The sequence below is a fragment of the Notothenia rossii genome (assembly GCF_949606895.1).
Source record: "Notothenia rossii genome assembly, chromosome: 7".
NCBI lineage: Eukaryota > Metazoa > Chordata > Actinopteri > Perciformes > Nototheniidae > Notothenia > Notothenia rossii.
In genome coordinates this window covers 68,830,729-68,849,436 of record NC_136905.1, presented here as the reverse complement: position 1 = coordinate 68,849,436, position 18,708 = coordinate 68,830,729, and the positions used below count along the sequence as shown (strand labels likewise).

At 40.6% G+C, this 18,708-nt stretch overlaps 3 protein-coding genes across 4 annotated transcripts; all 3 read left to right on the top strand.

The window, feature by feature from the left end:
• Positions 1-124: 124 nt before the first annotated feature.
• On the top strand, positions 125-6,023 carry mlh3 (mutL homolog 3 (E. coli)). Of its 2 annotated transcripts, XM_079692635.1 has the most exons (12): positions 125-2,941; positions 3,047-3,148; positions 3,270-3,349; positions 3,741-3,845; positions 3,954-4,038; positions 4,118-4,186; positions 4,303-4,411; positions 5,047-5,206; positions 5,290-5,313; positions 5,421-5,499; positions 5,599-5,750; positions 5,846-6,023. In XM_079692635.1, exons 1-12 carry the CDS (start codon positions 403-405, stop codon positions 5,915-5,917), a joined length of 3,576 nt encoding a protein of 1,191 aa, XP_079548761.1. In that variant the 5' UTR covers positions 125-402; the 3' UTR covers positions 5,918-6,023. The 2 variants fall into 2 exon arrangements, with proteins under 2 accessions (XP_079548761.1, XP_079548762.1); XM_079692636.1 differs by lacking the exon at positions 3,047-3,148 and having other exon boundaries at positions 126-2,941.
• Positions 6,024-9,302: 3,279 nt separating this feature from the next.
• Positions 9,303-12,060, top strand: fosaa (v-fos FBJ murine osteosarcoma viral oncogene homolog Aa). Its single transcript, XM_079692637.1, has 4 exons — positions 9,303-9,431; positions 10,030-10,254; positions 10,576-10,683; positions 10,767-12,060. The coding sequence occupies exons 1-4, from the start codon at positions 9,318-9,320 to the stop codon at positions 11,424-11,426; spliced, it is 1,107 nt and encodes a 368-aa protein (XP_079548763.1). The 5' UTR covers positions 9,303-9,317; the 3' UTR covers positions 11,427-12,060.
• A 333-nt stretch (positions 12,061-12,393) lies between these two features.
• LOC307013362 (jun dimerization protein 2-like) lies at positions 12,394-17,333 on the top strand. Its single transcript, XM_079640725.1, has 4 exons — positions 12,394-12,591; positions 14,571-14,788; positions 15,931-16,035; positions 16,120-17,333. Exons 1-4 carry the CDS (start codon positions 12,504-12,506, stop codon positions 16,303-16,305), a joined length of 597 nt encoding a protein of 198 aa, XP_079496851.1. The 5' UTR covers positions 12,394-12,503; the 3' UTR covers positions 16,306-17,333.
• Positions 17,334-18,708: the final 1,375 nt, after the last annotated feature.

The window sequence follows — 18,708 nt, the reverse complement described above, 5'->3', positions numbered from 1 at the left end:
AATACAACTACATAACAGTCTGTCAGTGAACACATAAAATAGCACACTCCGTACAGTAGGTGGCGGTATAATAAAAACTGGTCACCAGGGAAACAGAAGGCGGAAGCTGCAGGTCGTCCACACCAGAAGATGGCGCTGTTAACTTCGACTGTTAGCGCTTCGGTCATCTCTTGATTATACACGTTGACTGTAAACAGCAGCAGCTTTTTAGCATGGATTTCGATGTTGTAGCTTAATGTTTTAGTTTTTAGCTATTTGTTTTTAATGTGTTGTGGTCAGAATGTCGTTGAAACTCATGGCACTAACGTCAGCCAGTGCTAAGCTAAACGTTAGCTGCCAACGGACAGTGTTTAGCTGCTTGACTACTTTGTTGCTGTGTAGTTGATAGGGTAAGATAACTTAATGAACACAATGATAAAGTGTTTGCCTAAAGAGGTTCAGGGGAAACTTCGCTCCGGTGTCGCTCTGCCCTCACTTCAGCAGTGCGTGGAGGAGCTCATCCTGAACAGCATCGATGCCGAAGCTACCTGTGTGGGAGTCAGGATGGACATGGAGGCGTTTAAAGTTCAGGTGATTGACAATGGCGCTGGGATAAACTCAGAGGATTTGGATTCCCTGGGAAATCGATATTGCACAAGCAAATGCAGCTCTGTTGAAGACCTGGAGAGCCTCAAGTGGTATGGTTTCAGAGGAGAAGCCCTGGCAAGTATAGTTTCTCTCTCCACACTTGTTGAAATCTCTTCCCGGACCAGAGCAACAGTGAAAACTCACGTCAAAATCTTCAAAGATGGCAAAAGCATGGACGTGTTTGAAGGAGAGACTGCTCGACCCGCTGCAGGGACAACTGTTGTCGTTTGTAACTTCCTCCACAACATGCCTGTGCGGAGGAAGAGGATGGATGCTGTTCTGGAGGGTGAGAGGATCAGACACAGGGTGGAGGCTATTTCTCTGATGCACCCCTCAGTGTCTTTCACCCTGAAGAATGACTGCACAGTGGCCATGATGGTGCAGCTTCCTAAAGCTAGAAACACCTACCACAGGTTTGTTCAGATACACAGCCTTGGGAGAGCACAGAAACTTGGAGAAATCAGCTACACACACGGACAGTTTGAAGTGATTGGTTATATTGGCAGAGAGGGCCACTACAACAACAGTTTACAGTTCCTGTATGTAAACGAGAGGCTGCTCCTCAAAACACGGATACACAAGCTCCTTAATTTTCTCCTACGCAGGCTGAGCAATTCAAACCCAAAAAATGACAGTCCAGATATGCAGTCAGCCGTGAGAAGTCCAAAGACCAAACGGAGCCAAGACCCCCATGGAGTGTACGTCATCAATATGAAATGCTCTTACTCAGAGTATGATATATGCCTTGAGCCTGCTAAAACTCTAATAGAGTTCAAAGATTGGGATGGCGTTTTGCTGTGCATAGAAGAAGCAGTGAAAGCTTTCCTGAGAAGGGAGAACTTGGTGGCCGTGCTTTCTCAAGATGACTTCGAGAAAGCACCGGCTGAATTGTTTGGCACTACAGTTGAAGAGGGGCATAACACTGGCAATGTTGGCCAAGCAACAAGCAGTGCTTCCACACTAGATTGCAGTATTGGAATGAAACTGGCATCTGATTCTGTCCATCGAAAGCGCCAAGATGACTGTGTATGTGAGGAAGATGTTAGCAGGGACTCTGGTCAGGTGGAGGGCAAAGAAGAGACTGAACAACAAAGGAAGGAAAAGAGAACCGCAAAGCAGTTGGAAAGTGAAGAGGGCATAAATAAAGGTGTTAGATGTGAGCCATCCTGTGATCTAGCTAGACTCAACCCTACATCTGATATTAAGAATAATGTAGAAGAGGAGTCCAGTGAAGCTGGCGAAGGCTCTGACGTTTTTTGTAAGTCAAGTTCAGTCTTACAGCTAGAGGGTGAAAAGCTGGAACTCTCAAAAGAAAATGACATGTTGATAAACAATACAGACTCAAACGGCAATGAGACTTTACTAGACTGCTTCGCTCAACAAATTCAGCCTGACATGAACTATATTGAGCAAATATTACCTGACTGCCCGGGTACAGGAGGACATCATCACACTTTAGTAAGTAACAGAAAGATCAGTCTGTCCGATCCATATATCCATGAGAATCTGCTGACTCAGGACATGTCACAAAAGTCAGTATTTCAGCAAACACCTGGGCAGATATGTGAAGAGAGATGTGCTGCATTAAAACGCAGAATCTCACTGGAAGCAAGGCAGGACAGAACTGACTTCACTCATATCATTCGCTCAAAGATTCCCAGGGTTTCAACGTCTCAAAAGTTGTCTTTATGCAAGGATTCTGGATCGCTTGAACGATTCAGAAGAGTGTATGGTGAATCTGATGAACTGAAATTACCCTCTCAGGAGAATACAAATAGATGTCCTCAGTCCGACGGATTTGTTATGTATTCGCAGAACAATTTGCTTTGCCAGAAAGATCAGCAACATGGTGGAAAAGTGGAAAAAGAAAAAGAGAAAACCAACAGCCCCCTAACACTGTCAGCGTTCACCGAGTTAAAACCAGCCTCAGTGCAGAATAGAGGCAAAACATCTTTGGCGACTAAACTCTTCCAATTGAAACACCAGAGGGCAGACCATTCAAAAGTATTACCACAGGACAAGTGTCTCAGTACTGGTAACGATGACCCCCAAGACAGCAATAACAACGAGCATCACTGTGACACCGCTCTGAATCCTGAGGCGCTCCCGGTTTGCAGTACACATCCTCTGGCGGCTGAGGGGGAAGAGGCCTCAGGTGACTGGCTCCATCACTACGAAGCATCTGTGGGAAAGACGGTGTACGTCAACAAAGTGACCGGGCTCAGCCGATATGACGACCTGCCTCCTGAAGAAACAACAGTGCGCTGTACGTCTGATGTCACCAACATGGCCGTTAGTGTCATCAATAACATGGGTGAGCCAGTTCTTTGATCTGTGCATGTGATTTTGACATTATAGTGACTTGAAGTAGCATTTAACATTAACCAAGAATACCACTTCACTGTTCCTCAAACTGTAGGGATGGAGTACAGATGTTACCCTTTTCAGATGGATCTAGTGTTGCCCTTCCTACCTAAATCCAGGACGGAGAGAGTGATTAGTTCAGGGCTTGATGACAGAGGTACAGAGGAGACAGACAGACTGTAGACATAGGGAGGGATATAGGGAGCCTAAAACTCACACAATATATCGAATGAATGTCTGCTTTTTGTGATCAAGTATTATGTTGTCTGTCTTAACAGGTGCCAATGCCGAGAGCTCCAACTCACTGACGACTTTGTACTCAAAATGGAAAAATCCTGTGTTCGTTCGCCCTCCTACGGTAAACAAAGCTTGTGTGTTTAAGAGTTTTGAAAAACTTTTCTTGTATCTGTTTTTTTAAATTGTATTATTATAATACAATGAATAATACAATTCAAGGGCAAATAGACTAAATTAAAACATAGGTGCAAGATATGATATAGAAGTGAAAATAAAAATGGAGACCAGAATAAGATTGAGGAAATGAGAAAAACAAAAGGTTATATTTTTGTGAGCCAATTCATTTAATTAAAAGGGTTTCAGATGTGGTTTAAATATATTTACATGGCAAAAAGAAAATCATCTATGCCTTTTTTTTTCTTGTGAATTTAAATGTTTTGATTAATTTTAAATCTCAATGTCATTTTGATGCAGTTTTTAACGATGCATTCTGATCTCTCCCGTGCCAACAGGTTGGTGTGGACGTTACGAGCGGACAAGCCGTGGGGCTGGCTGTGAAGATCCACAACATCCTGTTTCCTTACCGCTTCTCTAAGGCCATGATTCACTCAATGAAGGCATGTGTCTCTCGTTGTTCCCTTTTGAATGTTCTGACAAAGTGCTCTTTATAATGCCATTTAACTTTCGTTGATGTAGGAAGTCATTGTTATATATTTACCTCATAGGTCATTCATCAAGTGGATAAGAAGTTTCTTGCATGTCTTATCAATACGAGAGACGAGGAGCCTGCAGCCTTGACTGGAACTGAAGGTAAGGACAGGAGATTCACAGTTTTTCTTTTTAGTTTTTTTTTTTATCAGCATCTCATGCACTTTTTCTTTATCCCCAGGAAACCTTTTGGTGCTGGTGGATCAACACGCTGCACACGAGAGAGTTCGACTTGAAAATCTAGTTGCAGGTAAAACAAAAACGCTCCATGCACAGTTTTAACACGGAGAAAGACTTGTCAAATTAGCAATGCTGTTGTTGCAACTCCATCGTGATACCACAGTTTAACTGTATGTCCTGTCATAGATTCTTATGAGGAGGACCCAGATGCACCGGGGCAGAAACGTCTGTGTTCATCAACTATTCTGCCTCCTCTCGAGATCACTGTAACAGAAGAAGAGCTCAGGCTGCTCAGGTGTGTTTTATTATGTGTACAGTACACGAGCAAAGGAAAACTCCTGTTAAACCAGTACACTTACCTAAAGGCAGATACTACCCAATTTGAGAATATAAATATTTTGGTAGAAACATTTTACCCAACACGAACTGAACACTCAGTAGCCTTATTGACGCGGGGGATAGTCAGGCCTCGGGTGTATTAGAAAACATAGGACAATGTCACGTAATAAGAGTATAACCATTTTTAAATGTATTTTGTTACAGGAAAATACATACATTACAACATTTAACAGACATAAGCCTCACACAATGACCTCTAATGTTAGTGAAATTCACTTCAGAAGGCAATTGTCATTCTTCAATTTACAGAATAATCTACACTCTTGCCATTGGCTATGCTTTAAATGTTTGAAACACACTTTCAATATTGCTGTGGGCTGTTATTTTTTGTTTTGCACCACCAAGCTTTTCTTGCTCTTAAACGCTTTCTCTTTAAGTAGTAAAATAAGCTGAATTCTGAGATGTACAGACAAACTTGACACTTCTTTTGTTCCAAACCTGTTTATTTCATAACATGAACATTATTACATTGGCATGGTTTTATCTCAGTGTCTTTTGTATTGCTTATGTTGGTGAACCTTTGCTCTTCAGATCATGTCAGGGACATTTGCGGAGCCTGGGCCTGGAAGTGAAGTTCTCACAGGTAGCGGAGCCACAAGTGTTTGTTGGGAAGGTACCACTTTGCTTCATGGAAAAGGAGAGTAATGAGCTCAGGCGGGGGAGACCATCTGTTATCAAGACTATTGTTGAGGTAAGAATAATGAAAACCTCTTATCTATTGTTTTATATTTCCATCCCCTTATGTTAACCTCTTTTTCTGTCATCACTCGACAGGAGTATCTACGAGAGCAAATTGAGGTGAGCTTGGAAAGTTCTTTACACCCCCTAGACCTTTTTGTGGGGAGAAACCATCTTGTGCTACTCGATAAATGGTGAATTGTCTTGTTTCTTTTTCTTTGTCTCAGTTACTCCGCTCCACCGGTAGAGTGAGAGGAACTCTGCCTCTCACTGTGCTGAAGGTGCTAGCCTCCCTAGCATGCCATGGTAAAGTCAAATGACTTCTCTCCCTCCTTCTTTGTATTACTTGATGATTCCATAAATGTACCCACTGAAAACGTGTCTATATATATTTGTATTTAACAGGTGCCATCAAATTCAATGACAGCCTGAGTAGAGATGAATGCCACAGTCTGGTGGCCTCCTTGTCCTCCTGCCAGCTGCCCTTCCAGTGTGCCCACGGCCGTCCATCCATTGCTCCCTTAGTGGACACCCTCCATTTGGACAAAGATGAACAGGTACTAAAATGGACTTAACTTACTACTAAATGTACTTTCAAAGGTATTTACAACACAGCTATCTGGTGGTGACGCAGCATTCTTGTCTCCTGCAGGAATTACAGAAACCCAACCTCCAAAAGCTGAGAAGAATGTATAAAGCATGGCAACTTTATGGAAATAGATAAGTGGGTGTGTATTTTATTTGAAATGTGTTGTTTATTGTCAACAAAATGAACCATAACTCAGAAAAATTACCTTTTTATTAAATGGCTTAATTTCCCCCCAAAGCACTGCAGCTGTTAACCATTTGTTTTTATACTTAAGCATCTGTGAACTCATAGGAAGACTTTGCTATTTATACATAACATTCTGTCGAAAATGAGCTACAGTTAGCTTCGTAAGTACATAGTTTGAACACCAGTTTGATTTATATACCATGGGGAGCACGAAAAACAATATTCAGAAAATGTATAAAAGCAGAGATATATATATTTTTTTAATGACTTCAAGAATAAACATTGATAAATAGTGTTGCATTATCAGATACACAGAAAAAGGCACATTGTAGCGACTGTGTAAATGTTCCCAAAACAGAATTCCTCCAGCATTCCTCAGGTTGCGCTCCAGAAATAATATTCACTCAATCAACTTCCTGGTCTTGAAAAATCGTCTCAAATAGAAAATCTGCCACAGGGCCATAGCAAGAAAACCGAAGATGGAGATAATGTTGAAGTGCAGCAATCGCGTATGGGTGGACTCTGTTTGAAAAAGAAAAACGCAGTTAAATAAAGTCAAATTCGTTAAATCTTCAGTCAAATGGATAGCTTGAGACAAAACCAACAATTAATCACACAGAGAATAAAACTGCTGCAACCCGGTTTCAAACCCTCAAGCTTGTTCTTCTCCTGGCTTCACCCCAAACAGAGGGTAATTTCCATCTGCTGTTCAAGGCAAAACACACATTGAAGTAGCCAAAGCAGGAAACTTAAACCCACAGAAAGCTTTGGGAACTTACCTATACACTAAACATATTGCTCTCTTAACTTACTGTTTGTTTGTCTCATTTCTTTCCCTCGTTTCTTCAAGTACTCAAAGTCAAGAGAGAGGTGCTCAAGATATTTTAGCGGGGGTCAGTTTCTCCACTGGTTTAATCTAACAAAGAGGGTACAATGGTTAATGTTTCAGGTTACAACATTTTACATGTATTTATCAGTAGTGTCATGATATCTGACATTAAAGTATTAACATGGTCTCTCATCTCTTCCTCAGTCTTCACTCCCACGCCATGCTTTATGTTCAGTTTGAGCAGTTGGTCTGAAACCGTTCAACTACCTAAAGTCAAGCATTAATGGCATATTGTGTTATTTGTCAGAAAATAATTTGGATTTTGCATCACTTGAGTCACCCCAATCAAGCATGATTGGCTTCCATTGTGGATCACAAATAACTTATAAAGCATTTGTCCATCGGAGTTGGAATATTCCTTCTCCCGCTCTATTTAATGGACAACTTTCTGTATTTCTTTCATACTATTTTAAATCATATATTTTTACAACACCTCACTCACCCATTGAAGATGTGCTATCGAAGCAAACCTCAAAGTGGTCATGATTTTCTGTTATGAATGAAAATGTCCCCTTTGTGGCATTCTCCTTGCTGTACAATGTATCACCATAATTATCGGTGATCTGAGGAAAATGTAGTTGTATTTTTAAACTTGTATTTTTGATATACTTTTATTAAAGTTGTTTAATAAAATAAAAAACAAGAAAAAAACAGTCTAAGTTTGCCATATGTTACACCTGGTGTGACATGTTCACATACCTTCAAATTAGTAATAGTGTTAGGAAGTTGGCTGACTTCGTATTCGCCTGAGACTAGGGATGGGAATTTGAAAGCAAATTTATATTCGAATATTCGACCCCCAAAAAACAGTTAACCGATTAACCGAAATGTACATATCCTATATAAAATAAAATAAAAATGTGGGAAATGTTTTTACAAACACATATTTTTTATTTTGAAAGATAAATAAATATGTTCAAATAAGTATAGAAACCAAGTCGAATTTGTCAAATGTATTGAACTGGTGATCACAGTTTGAACAGTTGACAGCTATAGGCCTACAGCTTTCATGCTTAAAACATGACTTGGTTTTCTGATGGATTTGGACGTAAACGCGAGTGAAGTATAACCGGACGCGAGAGAGAGAGATCAGCACCTGCAGCTCTGCCCGCTGTGAGGGACCGGTGAGCGGAGCAAAACACACCTTTAGACCTAACACATTTAGCTATGGCACTGTCGTATACATTGAATTATTCCATTTGATATATGTAAACAACTTAGGCACCCCTCCCAATAAAAATTACAATAAAAAAATTACGATAAAAATATTCATAACTCATATTCTCATACCTGAATAATTTCGAATATTCTATTAATCGTTCCCATCCCTACCTGAGACCAGCACATCTTTTTGGATATCTTCTTGTAGACATTTGCTAAAATTGGTCGGCAGTTAGAATGTGATAGAAAACACTCGGTGCAAAAGGACAGGTGTCAGCAGGATAACGCAAAGTCTAGACATGCTGCTTTATTGTGATGAGAGTGAACGATGATGCTGCTGCTGCTGCTGCTGTCAAATTCAGCTCCCTCCCTCCCTTGAGTTCCGGGTCATGCCACGTGACTTCTCCGCCCCCACATGTCCAACCTCTCCTCTTCACCACCTCCTCCCCAAGTAAACAGTTGAGCATCGTTTCATTATGACTCTGATCTTTGGAAAGCCAGCCCCGAAGTACTAAGTTTATCCAGAGCTACGTCTAAAATACGTTTGGTCTGTTGTTAAAAATGAAATAGAGAAAGGAAATGTAGTTAGTCTGTTAAATGAGAAAAATTAACAGACTAAACTATTAGTAGGCTACAAATTATATTCGACATTCAATATTTTTGTAATGATCGTGAAAATGCTTCGCGTCGACCTTGAAATTAAACTATGTTTTACAAGATAAAACGAAATCAGTGGATGCTGTTTGACTTTTTATTAACTCTTACATGCTTTAGTATATTTCACTCTTGATTAAATGAATGCACCAGGACATTAAGATTTAATCAGCCTGAAAAATGGTAACAAGGCCTATGCCAATTTATAAATAGACTCACGTTTCTCACCCCACATTGCATTCATAAGCGGCCGATATTTGTGAATGGGAGTGGAAACAGATATTTGGCTTTCGTGTTTTGACGAGGTTATTTCTGAATCTGAGGAATAATTGAAATGTAGCATACATGGAGTAAATATATAAAAGAATAATGTTTTTAAACAACATTATTTTACCCCAAAATATAGACCTGCGTGGCTGTCAGTGTGACCACCCTCCCCCTCAGCACGATGGTACAGTCTTGGTTCATTCATAAAATTCTAGCAGAGCATAAAAGGAGGGGCTTGCATTCTAGTCGTCCAGATACCAGGTATATACCTGGAGAAAAGACTCGCACCGCTCTGCCCAGCCGGAAGGCCAGAGTCATATCTGTCATTGATCCGGACTTGTGTATTTATTTCCTCGTGGTGTATCATAACAACCTGCCATGGATTCAGCCTTCCCCACTTGCCGGACAGAGTCTCCTGTCGGGACGCTCTTCCAGAAGACGCCCGAAGAGGCGAGCTCTCCAGCCTCCTCCTGCTCAGAGAGCAGTGCAAAGGTATGAATGGCTTTGTTGATCATACGTTCAACACGCAGCCCGGCACGCGCACACTTTACAATCAGATTAAACATTTTAAATGTGATCACACACTGAATGATTTTTATATACGCGGTGGGGGAGGGGGGGGGGGGTGGGCTGATTGATACGATTTTATATTAACTGGCTGCGCTACATATATATATTTTATATATATATATTGTTTACATTTTATGTATATTTGTGCAAGAGATTAGTGCTGACGGAAATGAGAAAATAGCGCTGTTGTTCGGGTTGTTATGATTCCGACGTCCTGGGACCAAATGCGAGCGTGTTGATGCAGCGGTTCATTGAGAAAAATAAATCCATTCAGGAGACTCCACAGCATCTCTGCGTCAGTGTTGACGTCAGAAACAATGATAAAGTCAAATATTGATCTGAAGAAGGCTATTTCTGGTTGGCTATGTGTCAAATAGATATAAACCATGCAGGCTCCCCTCTATTCAGACTGATCATATTATTGTAGATGTCATTGATGACTGTCATCAAAATAAGATATAAGTATAACACTAACAGCATAGGAATAGATTTATTAAACACATATTTTTCCCTTTTTCAGGATCTCTACCAAGACATGATTGTTGAAGACACTCCATTTGTTCCAACAGTCACTGCAATATCCTCTACCCCTGATTTCCAGTGGATGGTCCAGCCTACGATCATTACATCTGTCTCCCCGACTGGGAGGCAGCAAGCCAATGAAGCACAAAGCTCTCACCAGGCAACACCCAAAGAGGGTGGGAATAAGGGAAAAAATGGTGCCAGAAAGGGGAAAACAGAGCAGGTAGGTTAGCTCAGAGGATGTCCATCAGCCATTGGACAGAATTGTGTACATTTACATATGCCGATCTGAATTCCTTGTGTGCCTCAGTGCTATTGTGCATGATCCTCTTGTGCCGTGTGCTGTCTGTGTGCCTTCCTTAGGCAGTCAATTTATATTCAGGTCACAGCAAGTCTGCAACAATGGTCTATTTTTAGACGCATTGCAGCGAAACATGCTTTTGCCATTCTTTAGAGGGCCAATTCGCAACGGATGTAGCGGATTAGAGGATGATATGGCTGGATTCTTCAAGGTAATAACTGAATTATTTCTCTCTCATCTCAGCTGACTCCAGAGGAGGAAGAGAAAAAAAAGATAAGGAGGGAGAGGAATAAAATGGCTGCAGCAAAGTGTCGCAACAGACGGAGGGAACTCACAGATACGCTGCAAATTGTAAGTAAACAATGATGCATTTACTCAGCTGTGTATGTGTGTTTTTTCAATGTGGATGATTCCTTATGTCGATCTATCTGAAGGAGACAGACCAGCTGGAGGAGGAAAGAGCAACCCTGGAGACGGAGATAGCCAACCTCCTCAAAGAGAAAGAACGTCTTGAGTTTATCCTCGCCACACACAAACCAATGTGCCAGATGTCAGAGGAGTTGGAGTGTATTTTCCAGGAGCCAGCAGAGTCCCCAGAACTATCAGCCATTCCAGATGAGGACAGACTTCCAGAAGATGGCACCCAGGAAGCTCCTTCGCTCCAGGACATGGACATCCCCAGTGATCCGTCCACAGCCATCTCTGGAAACTCCAACATTTTGCTGTGTGAAATCAACATCTGCGATCTGGAGCCCTCTCTGGACATTAAAGAGGGGCTCCTGGAGAACATGTTACCCAGTTTCGAGGAGAGAACCCCCATGGAGACGGCTCGATCGGTGCCAGACATCGATCTGAGCAGTTCTCTCGGGGTCTCGGACTGGGAGACTCTGTACAAGTCTGTTTCCAGCGACCTGGAGCCTCTCAGCACCCCCATAGTGACCTCCACCCCCACCTGCAGCAGCTACCTGTCTGTGTTCACATTCGCTTGTCCCGAGCTGGACTCTCTCACAGAGGGGCTAGGCAATCATAGAGGCGGAGGAGGCAAGACTGATTCTGTGGATCTCCTCAACTCCCCTACCCTCCTCGCCTTATAATGCACAGAGGGAAGTGATCTGTGTGATCTCTCTGTTCTTTCTTCTGTTTGCAGGTTCCTGACTTTAAAATAATATGAACAACATATGCCACAGTGTGCTGTAATACTTCGAGGAATACATTCATGAAATGTCTCGTGTTCGACTAAGCAAATATATAAGCTTTTTTCCAGATGCATAACCAACAGAGTGATGTAGCGAAAAAAGCATGGTTTTTACTTTTAAAGCAGGGACTGAAGTAAGTTTTGATTTAAAAAAACGCATGCTGAGAAATTCCAAATATTTTAAAAGCGTATATATATCTGATCTGTTACTAGATCCAAGATGTAATGTGGAATTGAATGTATCAGTATGGTTTTGTGTTTTGGTGTGAACAGTGTATTGATTGCTGTAAATGTTGTATTAACATATTCATCCATGTTAAGTACCTGCATACCTCAACATCATCCACTGTGGTTTTGACCTCATTGAAAGTTTTCCATGAAAACATCCAGTGCTATACTATATATCTTATCAAGATGTAACTTATGATTTATTTTTTTACCTTTCAGACTTTTTGGTTACATTTAAGTAAGAATGAGCATTGATTGCTTATCTATGCTGCTGAATAATTACAATAAATCTATATTCAGAGTGGTATTGGCTGCTGGTGTTTGCAATCTGTTCCTAAACAATCAATGACAAGCTGTTGAATGCTAAAATAACAAATCCAAAAAAATCACAATAATTAAACTCTAAAACAAAACGCATAGTATGCAATGAATATCCAAGGAAGAGTTGTGGTAAGAAAAGTAAACCTCCAGTCTTCCTATAACTTAACAAATAACAAATATTTTGCCTTTGTATTTTGGTATGATCCATTTTGCATGTGTTTTTGTGTTGACTGTATTTTCAGCCCAGGCCCTATTCTGTGGTTGCAGCATGCAGCCTCAGTGTTTCTTTATGGGAGGAGCGGTGCAACTTCCCCACTTCTGCCCCCACTATGTACTTTTTTACATCCCTGCTTACGTTTGGCTGGCATAGCCTAATTTCCGCATTCCCAAATCCTCCCAGATTGGGATCACGTTTAAAACCGGGCTGATGCAACGATTTCCACTTTTTAAAATCTACTCTCGACCATCGGCTGACCAGAAGGGAGGACATTTGTTGCACCTGGGATCAAAGTCAGGTCGGTATTCAAAAGTTTCAAAAAACGGGAGCTGAATGTTTTCTACATACCAACAGGCTCATTGGCGCGCGACGCATAGGTCATCACCAGCACAATTTGTGAACAGGCAGCGAAGGGCTCTGTTTTGTTGTTACAGTAGTTAAACGGTGTTTTTCTGCAGTGTTTTCGGTGTTTAAAGTAGACCTGACGTCTTGTTGAGCATGCTACCGAAAGATATGTTTCTTTTGTGTGCATGCTCCTCTCTTACACAGAACCACGGTGTGCACAATTTGGAACAAAATGTCCTTATTTAGTGATGTCTTTCCTTTACATTGGGGTTTTGCATTGATTCTTAAGATGTGTTTTAATCTGGGGCGAAATCCGGTGTGAAAGAAAAGCTGTTGGGTTTTTATCACTGCAGCTCTGTGATGGGAAGAATAAGTTACGTAAGATAAATGCCGCACTGAAGAAAAACTTCCGCTTTCAATTTGACCAATGGCTTCAGTATGCACGCTGCCTGCAACACACTGAGGGCGACTGAACATAGTGACTGCACATATTCCGAAAATAGCTAAACCTCATATCCCTTAACAAACCTGGGGCTGTCATGTAAAAGTACATAGGAGCAAACACATAACATTGATGCAGTTGTATCAGTATTGGCTTCTTGGATCTTCATGGGCAATATATGTTTACCGTAGAGAATTTTTAATACAATTGTTCAAAGTTATAGCTGCACTGTGGATTATTATACTCAAATTGCCAGCCATTGATCTATGCTTGGGAGTTCTTTGTTGGAAAAATGTGTTAATTTGGCTTGTCTTCATTAATATTTCCAACATTTTTCAAATGCCTGTAACCACAAATGACCTCCTTTTTTGTCATGCACTATTTTTAAGACTCGTGTTCATGTGCCATAAGCATGGCCCGCAGAGTTCTACTTATTGACCTGTAGTTTAGGGAAGTGTGAAAACTGAAAGTAATTCCCATGTAGGATTCTCATGTTCTCTGCATAACTATTTAGTAGATGCATCTTTTGGCTTACTCTTCCCTTGTAATTCCCATGGATTTGTCTACACAGGCTGTTTCTGTGGTGATATTTATACCAGATGTTGCCTGTTTATTCGTGTAGTGTCGTCTACAGGTCCGGGAGTAATTTACCTCAGATAGTCGTTTTTGGCTGCATCATGTGCCTTGGAAATTTGCTGAGCTAATTTCCTGAGTCGCTTGTTGGCGTTACTCTGACACCTCTCTCATTGTCTTTGGATATATTTAAATGTTCATGGTCAGCCTTTTCAAACGAGACATTTGCCAGAGATAGCCCTAACATAGTCAAAATGTGTGCTGTGCAAACATTTAAAGTAAACAGTGTCATCTTTAATTTGTTATGTGGTTAAACTAAACAAGCTACATTTGGGTTTATACTTTACCACATTATGCAGAACTTTGGCAGCCACATTTTGCTCCCTTGAATTGAAGTCTCCTATAGAGGAAAACGCGGCTAACGTGGATTTCTTGGCGAAGGCTATAGCTCTCCTTGGAATAAAGGGGAATTTGTCTGAGTCTGCTTTATACACTGTTTATCATCCCTCTTTAGGCCGCTGGGAGTACAAGGTAAATTCTTGCCAAGATTTCTGTAAATGGTTGTATATTCACTCGGAAAAAAGAATAAAATAGACTAATGAGAGCAGCCTCAGCATCCGGTTCCTATAACAGACCAGCAATTCATCACAGTAATGTACAGTAACAAGGTCTGACTGCTATATAGAAGCAGTGCACCTCAGGCAAATGCCTCATTGAAGCCATGTTACAGACTGTAGTGACACTTACATGTTTATTTGCTTCTAATTTGTTATTGTAAAATTACTTGTTCTACCCACATACCACAGTATGCCCCAGTTTACCATAACAAGCAGAGCAGACAGAATTGTATTTGTTTTTCATTGATCTGGTTTGGTTCTGTCTGAATATGTCTTCCATTTTTCCTCTCTGCCTCCTAGCTGTGGTCCCGACCGAGACTGACGCGATGCCAGGACAGATCCCAGATCCCTCTGTGACAGCAGGCTCCCTGCCCAGCCTGGGCCCCCTGGCTGGGATCTCAGCCACCACACTGACTGACAGGCTCAAATTTGGTGACTTCCAGGAGTACGGTACAATGCTGTCCCCTCTGCACTTCCTGGACAGTCTGGGGAAGAGGCCCATGGTTATCAAAACAGAGGTAAAGGAAACATTGAGAAGCTTATCATGTAAATATAAAAATTACATTTTTGAGTCCTCACTCCTCTTTGAAGACTTTTTTTTTAACTGACTTTTGAACATTTGGGGGATTTAGCCACAGTGACAAAAACAGATGTAACAAATCAAATACAGTAATATCAAATTCATCACAATGATTCTAGCGTAACCAAGTGTAAAATGTGCCTAATATGAAGTGGTGTAAAGTTACTAAGTAGATTCACTCAAGTACTGTACTTACTGTAAGTACAGTTTTAAGGGACTTGTACTTCAAATTGTTGCTACTTTAAACTCCATTAAGACTAGTTGCACCTTTACCAGCTTTGATAACACTTTAATGCATCAATATTTATAATCAAAACATATAATATATATTATTCTGAATAATCTGCATAATGAGTACTTTTGGTACTTTAAGTATATATTGATGCCAATACTTTTGTACTTTTACTGAATTCACATTTTGAATCCAGGACTTTTACTTGCAACAGAGTATTCCTGCACTCGGTACTTCTACTTTCAGTTATGTACAAGATCTGAGTACTTTTCCCACCTCTGCTAATATGTCACAAACAACTTTGCCTGAAGTGAAAGCACCATTTCAAATAAAGCATTGTCATAGCTTAATCAACAGCTCCACCTAGTGGACATAGTGGGACATGATACTGTTGTCAACTACACTTCTGGAGTTTTCCCACCATGTAGAAGTAAAAGTATCAATTTCAAACCGTAATATAAAAACATTGTCATTAGCGTTTAAAGATTCAAATTGAAAATAAGACTAAACTTAGATTGAGTTATTTTTTGTAAAAGTTATACACTCTAACTTAGTAATAGTTATTACATATTTCTACTTCTTTACAGTCATGTTAAACCGTTCAAACATGCATACTGTGACAGCTCTACATCTATGCAAAGCTAGAAGAAAATAGAAAACGTAGGAGTATTTCTATTTTGAATCTTTGTTCTCATTCATAAAGATAGTGAAGAAGGGTTAGAGTCAAATGACAAAACAAAGTAGGTGAGACGATATTGTTTTTTATCATTTTGTAAACAGGCATTGACAATGTGTCCCAGGTCCATCAATACTTAACATCAAACCTTTTTACCTGCACTGTTATTCAGAGAGATGAAGAGGTTGACAGGAGGAAACGAAGGCGGGAGAAGAACAAAGTGGCTGCAGCACGATGTCGAAACAAAAAGAAGGAGAGAACGGATTATCTACAACAGGTGAGAGCTGCCAAAACAACATTTTCTACATTTTCCTCATGTTTCCCCGCTTTATTAACATCTTTTCATCTCGTCCTCTCACAGGAATCAGACCGACTAGAGATGTTAAACTCTGACCTTAAAGCCCAGATTGAGGAGCTGAAGCTGGAGCGACAGCAGCTGATCCTCATGCTCAACCGGCACCGCCCCACGTGCATCGTCAGGACAGACAGTGTCAAGTCCCCGGAGAGCGAGGCCAACCCTCTGCTGCAGCAGCTGGAGGACAAGTGAAGATGTGACAACTTTGTACAGTTTACAGTTGACGAGAAGCAGCCAACTAGCAGCACTTAGATTTTGGAGATCCAGCCATGGCCTCCCACCCTGTCTCACAGAGCAGTACACCACGAAATGAACACTGTGTTGGCAGTTAAATCAAACTTCATTTTGTTTTTCTCTCTTGCTTTCCCATTTATTTCTTGTTGTGGTCATCTGAGTTCCAGCCACTATCAGTATGAAGTTAAACAAAATGAAATTACCCAACATATTACCTTATCTTTTTGATGGATTTGTACTATATCTCTTCTTTGCTTCAGCCATCACTTCATTTGTAGAGCAACTCTAATTTTAGCAATTCATCTGGTGGTTTATAAATTAACTACTTTTATTTGCTATTTAACAGCCTTATGTTTAGATGCAAGATCCAACTGCTTTTTTCACAGCATTTCAATTACCTGTCCATGTGAGTCAGTAATACAATGCTTAAGTCATTAGGTGACACATGGTTACCTTTTTTTTGTAATGAGGAGTTGCACAACAGTTTGATCTATAGGCCCCAAAGCTTTGCTTTAGTTACAATGCATTCTGGGAATCATAGGACCTTACGTGAAATGCAACTAAGAGGGCAACAAGGTAGGCTTAAACTAAGTTGTTGTTTGCCTCCTCAGTTAAAAAAAATAAGTCTTAATTTTTCTAAAGCATGTAATCACACCCAAACACATTCAGAAGCCTTTTTTCTGCATAATAACTTTCACAATTCATGACAACTTCTGTACTTTCATACATTTGGTGGCATGGCGGATGATCCTTTTCTTTTTTCCTATGTCCTGGCGCAGGCGTCATGTATGCATATATTATATATATGGACTGTTTACATTGTACTTTATTGTATGTTACCATATTGTTACAACCAATTTTATACTTTTGTATATGATGTTATAAGCATATAAGCTATTACAAAATACAATTTTGCATTTTCCATACAAAATAAATGTTTAGTTTGTTTATTACTGTCCTGCAAAATTGAAAACATGTCAAACATGTCTTATATTTTGGGTATCCTTTTCTTGACCAAACTTTAAACGACACCATCGGTTGGCCAGTAGCATTACAATGTGGAGGATTTGCGTTATTAATCTACATATTTGAATGTTTTCCATGCATTTGTTATAGGTTCATTTCTTAACAATTTAAACTGTAGCTAATATGCCTAACACGTTAGGACCCCCTGCACTAAGTTTGGTTATATTTATGTGTGAGGTTTCCCTGATCACAATGGATCCTGCAAAAGTAGAGCTGTTATTATATTTAAAATTATACCAGTGGGAAAGATGGTCAAATTTAATCTGTGTTTTATGAAGAAAAGGTATGTGTTTTATGTGTATCTCAGTCAGCACCAGTTTCTCACCTTGCTTTCACCTTTTTATTTTTCTTGAAATCAAATGGAGACTGATAGTGTAGTGAAATGTCATGTTCTTGAGTTTAGATTTCACATATCCTTCCCATTTATTCCATTATGAAAAATAAAAGTATGTTACAGAAAACGCAAAGGTAGTCATAAAGCACCCATTGTTCTAACCAGGGGATTGAATTAGCAGATTATCAGGATGAGGATTGAGGGGTTATAAACTAAACAACAATCCTGGTGCAACTTTATAATTCATTACATATTAGGAATAAAATAGCTTACTGTTTTTGTAATACAGCTTTACTGCTGTGATTGGAGATCTACTTATTTTACAACTGTGCTAGTTTTACTTGAAGTACAAAATGAGAGAAAATACGTCTGTCTCCAGGGACAGGAGCGAGCTTGATACGATTGGAAAATGTCCACATTTGGGAGCCGGGGGTCCAGATTGCAGAGAGCAAACTAAATGTAGCATCCTTATTGGTGTGGACACCACGCGTTTGTATAAGAAGCGCTGGGTGATCGTGTTCCTGTTCAGCGCATACTCCCTGAGCAACGCGTACCAATGGATCCAGTACGGGATCATCAGCAACATCCTGATAAAGTTCTACAACGTGGACTCCTTCGCTATCGACTGGCTGTCCATGATCTACATGCTCGGCTACATCCCCTTCATCTTCCCGGTGACCTGGCTCCTGGATAAGAAAGGCCTGCTGGTGACAGCGCTGCTGGCCAATGCGCTCAACTGTTGCGGGGCATGGATCAAAGTGGCCAGTGCCAAACCCAACTTGTTCTGGGTGACCATGCTGGGCCAGGCCGCAAATTCCCTGGCCGAGGTCTTCATCCTCGGGATGCCCTCCCGTCTGGCCTCGGTCTGGTTCGGCGCGGATGAGGTCTCCACCGCCTGCTCCATTGGAGTTTTTGGGAATCAGGTGAGTTGGTGTCATAAACTGTCACTGTGATAGACATCGAATACATCCTGTTTTTATTTTGTTGCAAAACGAAATAAA